The 16,942-nt window shown below is 44.2% G+C and overlaps 1 protein-coding gene across 2 annotated transcripts in view; it reads right to left on the minus strand.

Annotated features, from left to right (window-relative positions):
* CHM (CHM Rab escort protein) overlaps positions 1-16,942 on the minus strand; it is a 73,211-nt gene that overhangs the window by 14,380 nt on the left and 41,889 nt on the right. For both annotated transcript variants that reach the window (XM_072981098.2, XM_072981096.2), the window contains 3 exons: positions 9,962-10,066; positions 5,860-5,923; positions 5,263-5,359 (listed from right to left, as the gene is read on the minus strand). In XM_072981098.2, the coding sequence (XP_072837199.2) occupies positions 5,263-5,359; positions 5,860-5,923; positions 9,962-10,066 (266 nt within the window). The remainder of the gene's footprint in view (positions 1-5,262; positions 5,360-5,859; positions 5,924-9,961; positions 10,067-16,942) is intronic.

Genomic DNA, 16,942 nt, shown 5'->3' on the forward strand with positions numbered 1-16,942 from the left:
GAACTCTGGTCATGTGAAGCCACCCTGAACTACATCTAAAATTGCAGACAGCTTTGTAATTTAAAAGCACTTCCATTCCAGGCAGTGATAATTAAAAAATAAAACCAACAACAACAACAACTGAAATCAAGTCATGAGTAAAATGTTTTAAACACTAGTTCAACCATTAATATGCAAAATTAGTCTTTGCCTTTAATTACGAATTCTGCTGCCGGATGATGGATTGGGGGTCCATCAGTCAATACACACTGCTCTGGTTTAACAGCAGTTCACTGGCACTGCACCCTGTCTGTTTCTAGATCCAAAGCAAAGTGCCCACTTTAACCTTGAAGCCTTTTAGGGTATAAGACATAGTCACCTCCTTCCCATTCATGAACCTGCTCATTATTCACATCATCCTCTGAGAGCCTTCTCAAGGAGTACCTCCCCTCCCGGGAGGTAAGGTAGACAACAACTGAAAAAAAGGAGTTGGCTGTGTGCTGTCAAGTTGGAATGGACTTACAGGGACCTTAACAGGGCTTTCAGAGTAAGTGAGATATTTAAGGAGTGGTTTTACCAATCCCACTCCTCTAGAGAGCTTCCATGGCCAAGAGGAGATTCAAACTCCTGGTCTCCAGAGTTCTAGTCCATCCCCTGATCCAGTACAGCACGCTGAGTACAGTGGTGCCCTGCTTGATGACAATAATCCGTTCCAGCAAAATCGCTGTAGAGCGAAATCGTCGTCAAGCGGGGGGAACCCATTGAAACGCATTTAAAACCGGATGCGTTCCAATGGGCGAAATACCTCATTGTCCAGCGAAGATCCTCCATAGGGTGGCCATTTTCCGGTGCCTGTAACGCAAAAAATCAGTCCCGAAAACAGCGGGGAGCCATTTTGCACAGTGGGTGGCCATTTTGAAACTCGACGATCAGCTGTTTTTAGATTGTTGTAATGCGAAGAATCGGCTCCTGAATCAGGGAACCGATCGTCGTAAAACGAAAATTGCCCTTTGAAACATCGTTTTGCAATCACTATTGCGATCGCAAAAACATTGTTGTGAAGTGATTTCAGCGTCAAGCGGGGTAATCGTCAAGCGGGGCACCACTGTACTCTACTGCGTTGCTGCGGTGGCAACGCAAAGATGGGGTGGTCCCCCTCAGAGAGCGTGTCTGGTTCCTGTTTCATTGAATCTGAGAAGCCAGATCAAGACCTTCTTTCCTCTTCTGGCTTCAGATCAGCCCAAACGTTTGAGCCGAGATGCCTCTATTACTTTTATAGATGTGATTATGTCTTTGCTTGATTTTCTTTCTCTTCTTTAGCTTCTGTTTATACTAAATTCATTTGATGTGCAACAATTACGTTTATTTCTAGCTATTCTTTCAAAAGGCTTCACGAATTTTTAGTTATAAAAAGGTGGGGTAGGCAAGTATATACCGAAGAGATGAACCGGAGGGGAAGATGAAGCACAAGAAATGGACAGATTTCCAGATGTCGTCTAATAATCTGTTCAACTTCATGTTGCTTTCTAGATCGTTACCTCCTTACCTATAAGTTAATGTTCTGAGTCAAATTGGCGTTGGTGCGTATTTCAAAAATGTGTGTCGGTGGGCCACCTCAACACCGCCCAGGACCCAAGGAATTCTGGAGGGTGAGCTCCTCCATAGACCTAGGGGATGCCCACTTAGTACAACCATTCCCAAGGGAAACTGGACATAAGGCCTCTAGGGCACCAGAACACTGAACCCAGGCAGAGGTTCTAGAGGGGAAGACTTGGGAAGAAAGCCCAGGAGAGAAGTGATCCCTAGAGGAGAAGGACGACCCCCAGGGAGCTTTAAGGGAGATGCTGGAGGCAGAGACACAGACACCGTCAGTAGGGGGGAAGGAGAAGGTGGAGCAAGGGGTCCAGACCAGGGAAGAGGAGACTGAAAAAGAGGGGGCCCCAGGAGAGGCCTTGGAGGAACTGAACAAGAGCTTCTAGGCAAACACAGATCCCCCTGAAGAACCCAAACCTCCCAGTGAGTGGGACTACATCTACAAAGAAGACTCTTGGACTGGAGTATTAGTGCAGTTACGAGAACCCTTCTTCCCTCATACCAGAAGTAAGAATGAGACTCATAGTTAGAGATGGGTACAAGTCACTTCGTGCCAGGTTGTTGCAAGCTGTTGGTGGTGGTGCATGTTCCCTTCTCCCACCCTCCTGGCCAGCTCCCCCACTTATCAGCTGGCGCATGCTGCTTGTCTGCGTGACCATCCAGTTGAAGCAGGAGCACAGACTTCCCTTCTTTGCCTCCTCCAGCAGCTGCCCACTCAGACCAGGAGGTGGGGCAGGGATTCCTGCAGCACTGCCCTGGAACGGCCAGCTGCTGGAGGAGGCAGAGAGGGAAAGCGTGTGCTCCTGCTGCAACTGGACGGTCACGCAAAGAGCAGGAGACAAGCAGGGTGTGCTGGCTGGTGAGTGGGGGAGCCAGCTGGGGGGAAGCATGTGGCACCGGTGGTACTGCATCAATGACTTGCAATGGCCCAGATCTTTACTCATAGTGCAGCTCCCCTCTTCCAACTGCAGGCGATGCAACCAACTTCACTACACTACCAGTCTCTCCTTACATCTCAGATTACAAGAAGGAGTTACATCTCATTTAATCCCCAATGGAGAAATATAATGTGAAGAAACATCAAAGGCAGAGCACACAGGGAAACTTTTGAAGCAAAGCTTGCATACGCTAACAAATGCCAATCACACTATGGCTGAAAACCAGTTGCTTAGCACATTAAGCCACAACTAGAGTAAGCACATTTGATTCAGTTAAAACTAAAAGAGGAACTGACCGACCAATTCCCCAACTAATTCAATGGCTATACTCTAGTGTGACTTACTATGTTCAACAACAGGATTTCAGCCTATGGGTGCCTTATCTACTGTCAGGATGCTTATGTTCTCACCCACAGTCTTGTTAAGGGCCAGTGTTGTCAACTGCCATCATGGGATGGAAAGGAAGGTCAGCAATAGCACAGTTTGCATAGCTTTGTAAAGACGTCTAGACGAGCAAACCATATGGAAAATAAAACTGATGACCCGATTAGGGGTTCAAAGAGGGGCAAAAAGTCCGTCCCTTGTGCATTACCCTGCATCATACTGTATCTATGCTGGTGAACATTCCCCCTCTACCTCTGCTAGGCTGCTTGCTCACTTACATACCGTTCCTTGTGGCATGGCTACTATATTTACATTCAAAGGCTCTGCACTGCCTGCAGATTCGGGGAGAAGACACGGAAATGGTCCGATGACCCTCTCTTGTCTTCCAAGGAGCTACCACTGGCAGTGCTGCTCATCCTACCCTGTCGTAGACGGTGACACAAGTCCTCAACATGCCATACTTTGGGACCAAGAGGCAGCACACGGGGTGAGAAAAATCACGGAGGTGTGCCATCCACTCTCTTTGATTTCTCTTAAGATGCACCACTCAGTTGCCCCCCACAGAACAAAAGAAGGCCATGAACTGCATGGCCCCGTGGGGATCCAGTCTCTGCGATCTCTCCAGAGGGTGGATGACAATACCCAGAACGCTTCGTCAAGGAGCCATGCTTGAAGCGACACCTGGAGGCTGTCGTCCCAAAAGAGAGAAAGAGAGAGAAAGCTTTCCGAGCTCCGGATCTCTCCTATCCGGTCCTTGTGTTCCACTGATCACAGCAGAACAGCAGCCAAGCTAGAAAACTCTAAAACTAACAAATGTATTCACTTCTGATAAGAAAAATGAAATAAATATTCAGAGAGCAGTCATAACCAGGCAGGGCACCCGGGGCACAGCAGAACGCGATGGGGGTTTACCCTCCACTTGGCAAGGCAGCTGCAAACTCATTCACTAGAATAAAAGTTGGCCATTAAAACCTTGCCGATCGGGGCCTCCTGTGGCGTCTTATAATAGTTTTTACAAATTTAGATAACTGTCTGTCATTCTAATGAATGAGCATTTGCAGTCCCATTGACCTGAAGTGTAAATACATAATTATAGCCTTTTTGCAAAAGCTTATTAAAGTGCATTGTTATTAAAAGTAATGAACAGGGAAATAATAATAATTTTAAAAAATCAGTAGAGCCATAAGTGTCTAAGCGGTTGTGACAGAGGGCTACTTTTCAACCTAGATCAAAACTTTCCACTGTTTCCTGCTGCTATTTCCAGTCTGGAAAAGTGAAGAAAAGAGCATGTGTATACGCATCCCATTTAGCCAATGGAGTTACTCCAGGTAGGACTAACAATTAGGGTTTAGGCCAAGCAGTCAAGTGCCAACAGAACAGGACCACGAAGAAACAAGTGGGAAGTTTCAGCGCAGATGGGGAAACCTTAGGGGACTGGGGAACCTCAGTGACTGCTTCCAGATCTGTCCCTTTCTGCAGCCCTAATCCGGACCATTTGGGTTCCCCACAAAAGAATCATAGAATAGTTGAGTTGGGAGAGGCCTACAAGGCCATTGACTCCCACAACCTACTCAGTGCAGGAACCCAAATCAAAGTATATCCGAAGGATGGCTATCTAGCTTTCTCTTGAATTATCTCAGGCGTTGGAGCGCTCACCACCTCCTGAGTTCATGAGTCCCATTGTTGTACTGCTCCAACAGTGAAGTCATTTTCCTGATAGTTAGTCTAAATCTGGCTTTCTTTACCTTGAGCCTATTCTTACATGTCCTGCACTCTGGGATGATTGAAAACAGACCCTGCCCAACTCTGTATGACTACCTTTCAAGTACAGTGGTGCCTCGCTAGACAGTTGCCCCGCATGACAGTTTTTTCGCTAGACATTGACTTTTTGTCAATGTGTCAAAAACAGTGATTCCTATGGGGGAATTTCGCTGGACAATGTTTGGTCCCTGCTTCGCAAACTGATTTTCGCTAGACGACAATTTGCTTTTTGCTAGACAATGATTTCGCTAGACAGCAATTTCAGTGGAACGGATTATCATCATCTAGTGAGGCACCACTGTATATGAAAAGTGCTATCCTACCTCCCCTCCGTCTTCCTTTTCTCAGGCCTAACGCTTCCCAGTTCTTTCAGTCCATACACTCCCGCCCCACATGTCACCACCCTTGGCAGGTTTCATAGCTTTTGTAGAGTTCCCCTTTCTAAAAGGTGGGCATGCCTCTCCTAAGGTGTGGAGTGACTAAAGATAAGCACTTTAAGCTTAAAATAGAGCGGTCATTTCGATCCCACCGTTTGTCCTTGGCCCCACCTGTCACTTTCCTGTTTTAAAAAGGATAGAAAAAGAAAGTCAAAGCAACGTGTACTCACACGTGTTCTTCATGCAGGTCATGGTTGAAGAACAGAGTTCTACGAGGCAAATGGCGGGCTGACCTAACTCCGTAGGCGGAATGGTCAAAATGGAAATCTGAAAAGCAAAAAAGAACAGATTCCTTGGGAGATATGTATTCCAGAAGGAGCCCACCAGTGGCTTTTAACATGCAAAGAGGCAAGCTCTTGTTAGCTTCCCTACCAAATCTTAAATGCAATCAACCACAGAACAGCAGTTCATGCCCATCTCTAGTAACAAGCAAACTGACCCACTGATTTCCAATGGGACAAAGTATGACTAACTTAGCCCGTGGCCAAAACATAAATGTTGTCTTTTTTGAAGAGTTCACATCATTGATCAAGCATTAGACTTCTTTTAGTGGTCATTTCCTAGTCTGGCGCATTTGAATCTTAAAGCTTTCCTGTTATCCGACCAATTTGAGCCTACTTGCTTTATTTTTAAAAAAATCCATTTTAAACATCCAAATAGAAACGGTGATTTAAGTGGAGTTGGTAAGCACGCGGGGGGACGGAAACTGTTTATGGGAGTAGGAGAGGGAGTTAGCAAAATTGTCAATATTAAATTGATGGACTAACCTGCTGATCTGAGCCAGACTTCAATATCGATCGATCCGTAATGAGAATTGCTCGGGAAATCTGCCTGCAAGTGAATAAAGCACTTATGGTTCATCACAAAGCATAAGGAGAGGGGAGCCATATGGATCCAGGTTTTTTTTAAAAAGAAAACCAAAAACATTATTTACCGTCATGAGAAACTAATGTTTCACACTTAGCAAGCTAAATATTGTTAATGACACATCTGCATATGGCCAACGTAGAGGAGAAATTAGCGATGACTCAAGTCACAGATCTATAAAGACTGCCAAATCTAGCTCAATATCTATCAAACGATAATGAATATATTTAGCACTCCGTATGGAATACTATGTTTATTTTAACCATCATAAAGTCACTCTTCACAGCAAATTATTTTATAGAGTGCTAATGTACAGTTATCAACGAAATGGATGGGCTCCAAAGAACTGTACAAAGAGTTGGCATGTGATGCTAGGAGAATGGGGCAAAACTGGAAAAATTTATTTTTTTTAGACTACAACTCCCAGAACCCCCTGGATGGGAGATTTTATGTGTTATAGTCCGAAAAGCATCTCTTCTATGATTTGGAGAAATTACAGAGAATGGGCTCAATTATACCCCTTATAGGCCCCTTCCAACTCAATTATTCTGTGATTCTATCACAGATGGGTCAATTTCCTACCTGACCAAGGTGTTTACAATGTTGAGTTATTCTGTAGGGGGTGATCTTTGTGGCAGGGTATTGACCGAGAACAAATAGGGACACTTCATTGATATAGGCTTCATGATCATGTTGGGCTTTAGCCAGTCAACACCACAATTTATTGTAAGCCCTATAGTCTTATGGTTATAATGCTGAACTGAAACATGGGAGATCTGGCTTCTGTCCCCCACTGAGTCACAGAACCCATGAATGACCTTGAGTCTCTCATTCTCTCTTAGCCTGGGATTATTGCAAAGATGAAATGGGATGGAGTACAGCTATGGGATGGGATATAAATGCAGCTGATACATAAACAATACAGTGGTGCCTCGCAAGACGAATGCCTTGCAGGACGAAAAACCCGCAAGACGATTGTTTTTTGCATTCACTATGGTGCCTTGCAAGACGGTTTCTTCTATGGCAATGCTTCGCAAGAATTTCCCCCCCGAGACCGATGCCTCGCAAGATGAATAAATTTCATTCGTCTTGCGAGGTTCCCATAGGGAATCTCACAAGATGATTTTTTCGGCAAGACAGCGATTCTCGCGGAACGAATTACATTTGTCTTGCGAGGCACCACTTTAAAAGGAAAAAGGTTCGGTGTGTGTGACTTTGCTCTATTAGTCCTCTCTGCACAGTGTTATCACCCAAGGGCTAATCTTACCCAAATCTGCCTTCAAATTCTCTGTCCAACCCAGAGAATAACCAACACATCTTACTGTAAATATTTAAAGATAAATGGTGCAATCATGGCCAAGACGTCAATTTTCCAAAAGAAAAGCTGGACCGTCTTTCCTTCCTAGACAATGTAATGAATGGCACAGGGAAGAGGAAGACACAGGCCAGAATTACATGCTCAGGCTTCAGTGAGACCTTTAGATAGTCCCACAACCCTTTTGTAAAACAGAGCTCAAAACCATGGCCCGGACAAAACTCTAATATAATGAAGTTGGCCAAGGAACTGCATGCAAAAGTGGGATAATAAATCATCAGAAAATAGACTGGAAAGCGAGTTTCTCTAAGGGTCAATAACAGCTCTCATGCTGTTCAGTTCCTTCATCAATAAAAGGGATTAGAGTCCAAGCACAAATTACAATGGATTTAACACTGAGAGACTATTCAAATTTGTAGGAAGAAGTGGGAACCCTACCTTGGTCTAGAGCAGACCAAAGAAACATTTAGTTCAGAGCCGTGTCTTGCAATGACAAACCAGATGCCTCTTGGAGGCTGGCAAAACAGGATGCGAGGGCAGTAACAGGCTCTCTCTTTCTCTGATGTCTCCCAGCAATTGGGGCTTGCAGGAGCACTGAGGCATCAGGTGCCAAGGAACAACAGCAGAAGAGAGATATTGCTCTCAGGTGTCCTTTCTTGCAGGTTTCCTGATGGGACACCTGGTTGGCCAGTGTGGGTAGCGAGAGACTGGATTGGCCTCCTCCAGCACAGGACTTCTGATATGTCCCTGGCCCCCATGTTTCTGAGCTTGGAAAGTTAGTTTTAAGAAGCATCAATACCACAAGTTGCTAAAGCCATCCAGAACTGAATAAAGACAGTGTGATTGCTGGATTGACTGAGTAATTTATTATGGCTTTCTCCTAATACAGTAGGACGACCGTATCCATGGGGAGTGGTTGTGGTCAGTTCCACGGATGCTATACATTGCATGGTCTCTAGCTTCTCTACCAGTCAGTTCTGGTAAACAAATCCTGGAAGTATGTATAAATATGTATTTCTGTGATATTTTTTAAAAAGGAGCTTCAGGCAGCGGATAAGTGAATCCGTGGATAGGGATCCCACGGATGGAGGAGATCCTGCTGCCCCAGGACTCAAGACTCCTCACAGCACGATTAAGCATTATGGGGTGATATCTACAAGTGGAAGGAAGGAATGGAGTTCTAGTTAAAACTGAAGACGTTGCACTGTAAGAACACGATCAAACAGATTACCGTAGGATCACAAAAGAACAAAAAGCAATTTTTTTAAAAAATGTGAAAGATAACAAAAAGAACAGAAAATGTGTAAGATTTTCCATGAAGATCTTATTCCTTATCCAGCCCTTGAGCAGCACAAACACCCGCTAAATCTAAAGGCGGCGGCTTGTAAGGTGAAGGACTACAGCAGCGGGAGCCAGCATCATCTCATCTGCAAGAGAGTTTTCAGAGTCTGGGAGTTGCCACCAAGGAAGGTGTCGTCCACCAAAGATAAGTGTGAGGTTGGTGGGACCAAAACAGACCTATTTATGGAGGGACATACAGCGCAGGGGCCCTGAACGCTCGCCACTGGATGGCTTCCGCATCGCCTTACGTTCATTCTTAAACATCCCTTTCAAAGTTCTGCCATGTTTGCATGCTACACCAAAAGGGTTGGAAAGAAGCAGCGGTTTCAGCTCTTTAAACATTAGGTGTGAAGCTGCCCTAAGTTCAAACAAAAGTGTAACTTCCTATGAATTGAGACAGTGAACTCAGAGTGAAGGGAAAAGGGACAGATGACGCCCCTAATGATCTTATTTTGGTGATATGCCTTCTGAAGCATCCAGTATTGGCCATTGAGAGAAAGAGGAATTGGACCAAATAGACCATTGGGTTCACCCTCAACAGCACTATTGGAGATGTTTAATGTTCTTAAATAGCTATTAACTGGCTAATAATTGCTTCAGCAAAGGTTAATGGCCTATATGAAGCACAGTGGAGGAAGGGGTGTAAAATACAAAACGGTTCAATTCCACGCACCTTCAAGACACTCTCAAGTTGAGTCTTCAATGAGGCTACTTGTCCAACAACAGAACAAGGGCATTTAAAAAAAGAACACCGATGTGATATAAAAGTCAGGTTAAAAGTCCTGTCAGCCGACCAGACTCAAGATTTTGATACACAAGGGACTGATAGGACAGAAACAGGACCTCGATTCAGAAAGAAGACCCAAGAGACCACTTCCTCGTTACTGTTGTCATGAAATACTGGTGTTTGTTTTCCCTTCAAGTGAAAGAAAATGATATTTTCTCCTTCTCATAGGATCTAAAGCACGTAATATTTTGGAGATCATACTTCATGACATATTTTCCATGTTAATAAACAGCTGCCAGGGGAGGAGACTGGACTTAAACTTTCTAGTGGCCGGTTTCCTTGGTCGAGATTCCACAAACCTTGTGCACTGGTGGCCTCGCTGAGGGGGAAAAACTACAGGGGGAAGACGTGGAACTCACAAAACCACCCCTTAACTACCTCACTTACCTTGAAATCCCTGTTAGGGTCACTAGAGGTCGGTTCTGACTTAATGGCAAAGAACAAAGCATTCTAGAATCAATTACCCGAGAGGAAGTGCTATGGAATACAAGACTTCCTTTTGAGTAGACCTGTACTGGAATATACTGTTAGTCACCCTTATCTCTACTTTAGTATTTACCTGTAAGGCACATTTGCGCATATTTTCTCAGAAAGGTAACTGTCTTCCACAACAAAGTAGCTAGCACTTATCCTCTGTCCAAAATGATCTATGATGGCTTTACACCTGTTGAAAAAGGAGAGAAAGGGAAAGACCCAATTAAAAATAAACATGAATTACATTGTAAGATTTCCGGAAGAGCAACAGAAGCAGGCCGAGCTCTCCAACAAGTAAAAGCAGAAGCTCTGAGACAAACGCAGGCAGGCGCTGTGGACAGCAGTCTGAAGCGCATAGAGAAATTCGTGCAGCTCTCAAAGAGAGCCAGCCAGGCCTAAAGGCATAAAGTGCTTCCTCAGAGCCAGGCACTGAAGACTAGAATTCTTATGACATTACCTGTATTGCATCAGCAGCAGCACCAGCCACCTACCAAGATGCTCCATTCACATGGAGGATGCTGGCTAGGGATGGTGGGAAGTGTAGTACAAAGAGGAACTGCTGGATATCTCATTGGTTTAAGTCTCTGGCAGTGGAGCCAGAGGTTGGGAGTTCGATCCCCCACTAGGCCTCCTGGGGCTGGGCTGATGATCCCTAGGGTCCTTTCCAGCTTTGCAGTTCTAAGATTGTTATAAGAGCCAGAAGTGTGTCTACCCTGCCTGTTTATGGCCTCCAGCATCAGAGGCAGTGTATCTCTGAACACCACTCGCTCAGAAATATGAGAGGCAGCGTGTTATGGCATCCATGTTCTGTCTGTGGGCTTCTGGTAGACACTGCCCCCACTGGGAAAGGAGAACATGGACCTCTCGTCTTCAGTACGATCCAGCAGGGCTCCTCTTGCGCTTTTGCATCCACATCGGGAAGAAAAGGTTGTGGGGTGTCCAAAATGGTCAGAACTCAATACCCGAGAGTTCTAAGAACAACAGCAAAGGCACCACATGAACAGTATAAAAATCACACTTCTCAGTTCTACAAAACTGAGACGTGCCCTCTTTACAATGGCCGGTAGAAACAGCAACAGGAACAAAGAGGTCCTCTCAGTTGAACAAAAGAGGGAATTGCAGCCTGGATCAAGAGGCCGTGGGGAGCAGTAGGTCTTTGCTGTGCGTGAGATGCTGGAGCCCCCGAAAAGTTCCATAGCTAAAAAAAAGAAAAAACTATGGCAGAAAAGTCTAATCCTGAGGCAACTCACAAGTAAGGTTAAGAGAGAGACAAAGAGCAGAACAGCCCCGTGAGTAGCTCAAAGAGCCGTCTGTAAAAGGGAGAAAACAAAGTTGGAACCAGATGTTCTCAGAACAAGCTTGAAGGCCAGGAGGAGGACCATGAAGGCCCCCCAACCACCTTTCCTTCTTTTGGAGGGGTGAGTTAGAATACGCTGGAAGGAGCACCCCACTGGGGTCTGTGCATGGGCAAGGCACCCGGTCCCATATCCTCAACACAGAAGTAGGAAGCTGTCTGAAATGCACCAAATCAAACCGATTCTCATTTACAGTAGTTTAGTCCTGGCCATACCAGGAGTGGACAAAGTGTAGCCCTCCAGATGTGGTTGGCCTCCTACTCCCAGCTTTCCTCATTCTGCCTAGTGCCGATGGGTGTTGCCCTCCAAGCACCTCTGGAGGTCCACACATTGCCACCATGGGGGTAGACTCAATGACCACAGCCCTCCAACGTCTTTGTCTTTCACTGATCCATGAAGGCTGTTTTCCACCCTCTGCAACCAAGTGAGGTGAGTTTGGAAGTCTCCTCAGGGGTGACACCTAATTTATGGAAACCCCCCCCCAGGGATTAACTAGCTATTGCTCAGAAGCCACATAAAGCTGCTGGAATCTACTCAGGTTTTAGAAGTATTTTTGAAAAGTATTTCAGGCGTTTATAAAAATCGGCCGTTTTGAACGTATTGTGCTAAATGAAGTTGTCCGTCCTCACCTAGTACAGACCCCATGAACCAATGGGACTTGTCATATAATGTGGGTACAGCAAGTCCCGTTCATTCACTGATCCGCTCTAGCTAGGAGTGCCAACTAAATTCATCTCACTGGTTTTATTGCAATGTGTTTTCTGTGTGGATTTATGCTGTTTTTCTTGTAACTCGAGAATCCCTTCCCAGCTCTGCAGTTGGAAGATGATTAACCCCTTCTAAAGGAATTCTCACTGAAGGCCGAGAGCTGCAACAAAATAGGGTACTGTTCTTCATGCTCTTTCCCAAGACACACTGTTCAAGTCTGCCCCTCCCTAGCTATCAGCCCATCCACCCCCCAACATCACCATTCCATGCCCACCAACCCTCCATGGGCTGGTTGGCCTCCTAGGCTGCAGGTCTCCTTTCGAAAGGTTTCTTAGATTTTTGCAAATTTAGATGTCTTCCAAATCCTGCTGAATCCCTATTACGGATTCAGTGCTGATTGAGCTGCCTAATTATTCTTTATCAAAGGCAGTGAATTTGAAAAAGCAGAACGATGAAGAATGCAGGACGTTGGTTCCACTTGCAACGCAAAACATTCCTTTTATTTATCCGCCCTGAAGTTGATGGATTCCAGTTGCTCTCATTTTAGATGCAGCTTACAAACAAGCCAGTCCAGTGGGCACACTCTGTTTCTAATTATAACCTTTCCTACTGTTTCTGAACCAATTTATCCCTTCACTCTGAATGTTCTGGTGGGAGGGGGGAAAAGCAACACCCCCAAAGTTGATTAAATGTCCTGTTGCAATATTTCGAAGAATGGGATGGAAGGAGGGAAGGGCGGTCCATAGTCCATAGTTCCCCTTTTTAAAATCTGATGATGGTTAACAAGGCAGATGTTTGCTACGGTTTTATCCCAAAAGCAGAGGCCGAGAGAGAACGGCACGGGCCTTTTAATACAGTTTCTACTTTTTCTTAAGATAAAAAAAAAGATTTAAAAAAGGAGGATCAGCAGAAGAATTCTCTTCAAGGGCCACGTTCGAATAAGGAAAACACTTATGCAATGACATTATCAGGTCTCTGTCATCTGATATGTGTTAGGACAATGAATCATACCCAACCCTCCATTGACCTTCTTCAATGTGTCTAGATAAAAGGATGAAAATTAGAATCCATCTCTTGCCAAGTGCCACCAGTTATAAATGTACTTTATAGGGCTCATTATCCAAACTAATGGACTAAGGGCGACATCCTTGAAATGGACTTACCAGCACTGACAAAGCCAGTGTGCAATATTTCAGGAAAGATATGTAAATTACAGTGTTTGCTACATCTTTTTTTTTATTATGGAAATATAAATTTACATTTGTCACATCTTTTCCGTTGGAGACCGGGATGGTTTCACTGAAAACGCACTTAAAACTCAGCTCCAAGTAAAACGTAGGCAATTATTTTTAATGTAAGCCCCGTTCAAAATATACAGATGTAAATTAAAACACCTTAAATCTTATCAAATGAAGCCATGTAAGCAAGATCTATACTGCATAAAGGGAGGGAGAGGCAAAATTAAAAAAAGGAACGAAAGCTAATCGGGAGGGAAATTCAATTTTCATTCCCCTAAAGGCAAAACTTATGAGGAGATTCTCATTTGCGAAGCAAGCAAGCAACCGATTTGATGGGTATTCAGCATGATGAGCAGAACAGAAAGCACGTTATTTGAACGAGAAGGAGGACATATCTCTAAACTTTGCTTTTCGCCAATTTCCACCCCCACTCCCACAATACAAAATAAGATTTACACACACTTGCGGAAAGACCATCAGCATAACTGGCATTAGCTCAGGGTGTTGGACTTGCAGAGCGAAACGGGAGATGGCAACACACTTTAAGTTGCCTTGAAGTGTGTTGCCATTTAGAGTACCGACCCATCTAGTTCAATCCTTTGCCCTCCAGAGGGGCAGCACACTGTGGCTTCTTTTTTAACACTAAAGTACAGGCTAATTGGAAAAGTGTGATAGAGTTTTTATCTATCAACTACAATATTTGTTGTCGTTGTTCTGTGCTGTGCTGTCCAGTCCCCTCTGTCTCAGGCCAACTTTTCTGTAACTTTTTGAGAACAAAATGTCCCACAATCCATCAAGCTTTGGGTAGCTGCAGTGTTTCCATTTTTTTGTTTTTTAAAGGAATGCTTCTAAGCTCCAGGATCAGTCCTAGGCTAAGGGACCAAGCTGGGAGTGCCTTCTTCTCGTTGGTCTGTGCCGTCAAGTTCCCTCCGACTTACGGCGGGCCCATGAACGAGTGACCTCCAAAATGTCCCGCCGTCAACAGCCCTGCTCAGTTCTTGCAAATTCAAGCCTGTGGCTTCCTTTAGGGAATCAGTCCATCTTGTATTTTTTTTCCCTTCCTCTTTCCCTGCTCCCTTCCGCCTTTCCCAGTACGACTGTCTTTCCCAGAGAACCCTGCCTTCTCAGGATGTGCCCAAAGGAGGACAGCCTCGGTCTTAACAATTTTGCCTCCTGAGATTGTTTAGGTTTGATTTGATCTAGGACTTATTTGTTTGTCTTTCTGGCAGTCCAGGTTATCTGCAAGGCTCTCCTCCAGCACCACATTTCGAACAAATTAGATGATCTTCAACTTGGTCTCCAACGACACACAGCTACACTTGACGCTCTTTTCTAATTCCTTAATTCCTACCCTTCGTAGTCTCAGTCTTCTCCCGATTTCTTGCTTGCAGAGTCCGTTCAGACTGATGACTGAATCAAGGTATATAAAATCTCTAACTATTTCTTGTGAACTTATTTCAGACTGGATCTCCACGTCATGTTTTTTCACTCCACATTCCTCTAGGACAAAGCTCACTCACGACATCTTGATATTTTAGCTGGTATGAGTGAAACGTACTAGACCGCTGTCGGATTCCCCACACACCCTGTGGACTAGCATGAGTACCTCTGGCTCATGTGTGCATGCATAAACGGGGTGGGGGGGGGAAGAGGATCTCTCTTACTGACAGATCATCATATTGTTTCTTAAATAAATGTTGTTACTCATCTTGAGACCAAACAGCAGGTTAAGCATCTAATTATATATATATTTTTTAAAACTGCCACCTGCCCCCCCCCCAAAGGAAATTGATAACTTTGGCTAAGAATTTAATTGATTTGGAAGAACCTGCACTGTAAATTTTACTGCTTTACCAGAAAGGTTCCAAACGTGTTATTAGAAAGCGTAGGACTCTGATTCAAAAAGCCTAAGATCTTATTCCTACAAGTGTAGCCATAACTGCTAAATTCAATGGCACCTGCATCTAGGTACCCTGTTTCCTTGAAAATAAGACAGGGTCTAATATTAATTTTTGCTCCAAAACACACACATTAGGGCTTATTTTCAGGGGGTGTTTTTTTAATTCATGTACAGCCATCTACATTTATTCAAATATAGTTATGTCATCTTCTTCCGGTTGCTGCACAATGGTGGAGGGCAGGGTTTCACTTAACATGGGCTTATTTTTGGGGGTAAAGCTTATATTACAAGCATCCTGAAAAACCATACTAGAGCTTATTTTCAGGTTAGGTCTTATTTTTGGGGAAACGGTAGATACTTAAAGATTTGGTTGTTGGACTTAGCTGATAGACTGTGAAGCTAAGAAGCAATGCAATAATTCCTCTGACTTACTAAGCAAAACAGATAGACAGGGGAAAACAGAACCGCTGGATAGCTCCATGATTTAGGTAGGGAGTTTGATTTCCCACTGTACCTCCCTTGATGATCCATAGAATCCCTTGAAGTTCTAAGATGATGATGATGATGATTAAATAAGAGTGTCCTGTAGCATATTATGAAGCGCACTTTTATCTATCTAGCTCACAAACGATCATGAAAACATACCTCTGTCTGTCTATCCATCCATTATGGCAACATGAAAGGTAAATTTTCAGTATTTTACTTACTTACTTAATTTTATTTTCTAGGCCACCTTTCTCCCAGTTCAGGGATCCAAATATTATTAAAATACAAAGCAGATTTTAAAAAAAGAATGAATTATTGCAATTAAAAAAATTCAGCATGCAAGAGTATTAAAATAATTAGTTAAAACTGTTGAAAAATACCTTAAATGGTAGAGTAAAACATACTATACAGTGGTGCCTCGCTAGACAGTTACCCCGCATGACAGGTTTTTTGCTAGACATTGACTTTTTGCGATCGCTATAGCGATTCGCAAAACAGTGATTCCGATGGGGGAATTTCGCTGGACAATGTTTGGTCCCTGCTTCACAAACCGATTTTTGCTAGACAATGATTTTGACAGCTTCCTCTGCGCTCGCAAAACAGGTGTTTTCGGGACCTAAGCTTCGCAAGACAGCTATTTAAACAACTGATCGGCGGTTTGCAAAGCGGCTTTCCTATGGCCGATCTTCGCTAGACAACGATGATTCTTCCCCATTGGGACGCATTAAACAGGTTTCAATGCATTCCAATGGGGAAATGCTTTTCGCTAGATAATGATTTCGCTGAACAGCGATTTCAGTGGAACGGATTATCGTCTAGCGAGGCACCACTGTATGCAGCTCCCAGAATCAAAACCCTTCACTGCCCAGTTATCTGTTAAAAGCCTGCCTGAAACGCGTGGCCTTCAGCTGTGACCGGAAGGACAAGGGGGTAGGGGGCAACCTGGACTCCCGGTGGTAGACATCCCACAGCCTAGGAGCAGCTACAGAGAAGATGGCATACAAGGCAACAGATACATTTTGTGGACTAGAGGCGATGCCACAGAAACTTATACAAACAACATTTTGTTAATTTGAAAGTGTCATACACGTCTTTCTTGATTTTGTTGCTATGGAATTAATATGGTCATCGAGCTGGAAACTCACATGTCTTTGCTAAGCCTGTTCACAGCGGCATGGATTTTAGAACAAAAAGAAACATTGGCCGATTGGGTTCCCAGCTTTAAAAAGTTGCTCGGAAGAAGCCTGAGACGGTTGCAAAAAAGGATTCATCCTCCGGTAAGAGGGCAGCATAGTTTATGACAACAATCTACCTAAAAACTCATTAAAGCCCTTTCTCTTAGAGTGACATGCATTATCAGCAAAGATTAATCTGATGAG

This window comes from Pogona vitticeps, chromosome 11 (genome assembly GCF_051106095.1).
Source record: "Pogona vitticeps strain Pit_001003342236 chromosome 11, PviZW2.1, whole genome shotgun sequence".
NCBI lineage: Eukaryota > Metazoa > Chordata > Lepidosauria > Squamata > Agamidae > Pogona > Pogona vitticeps.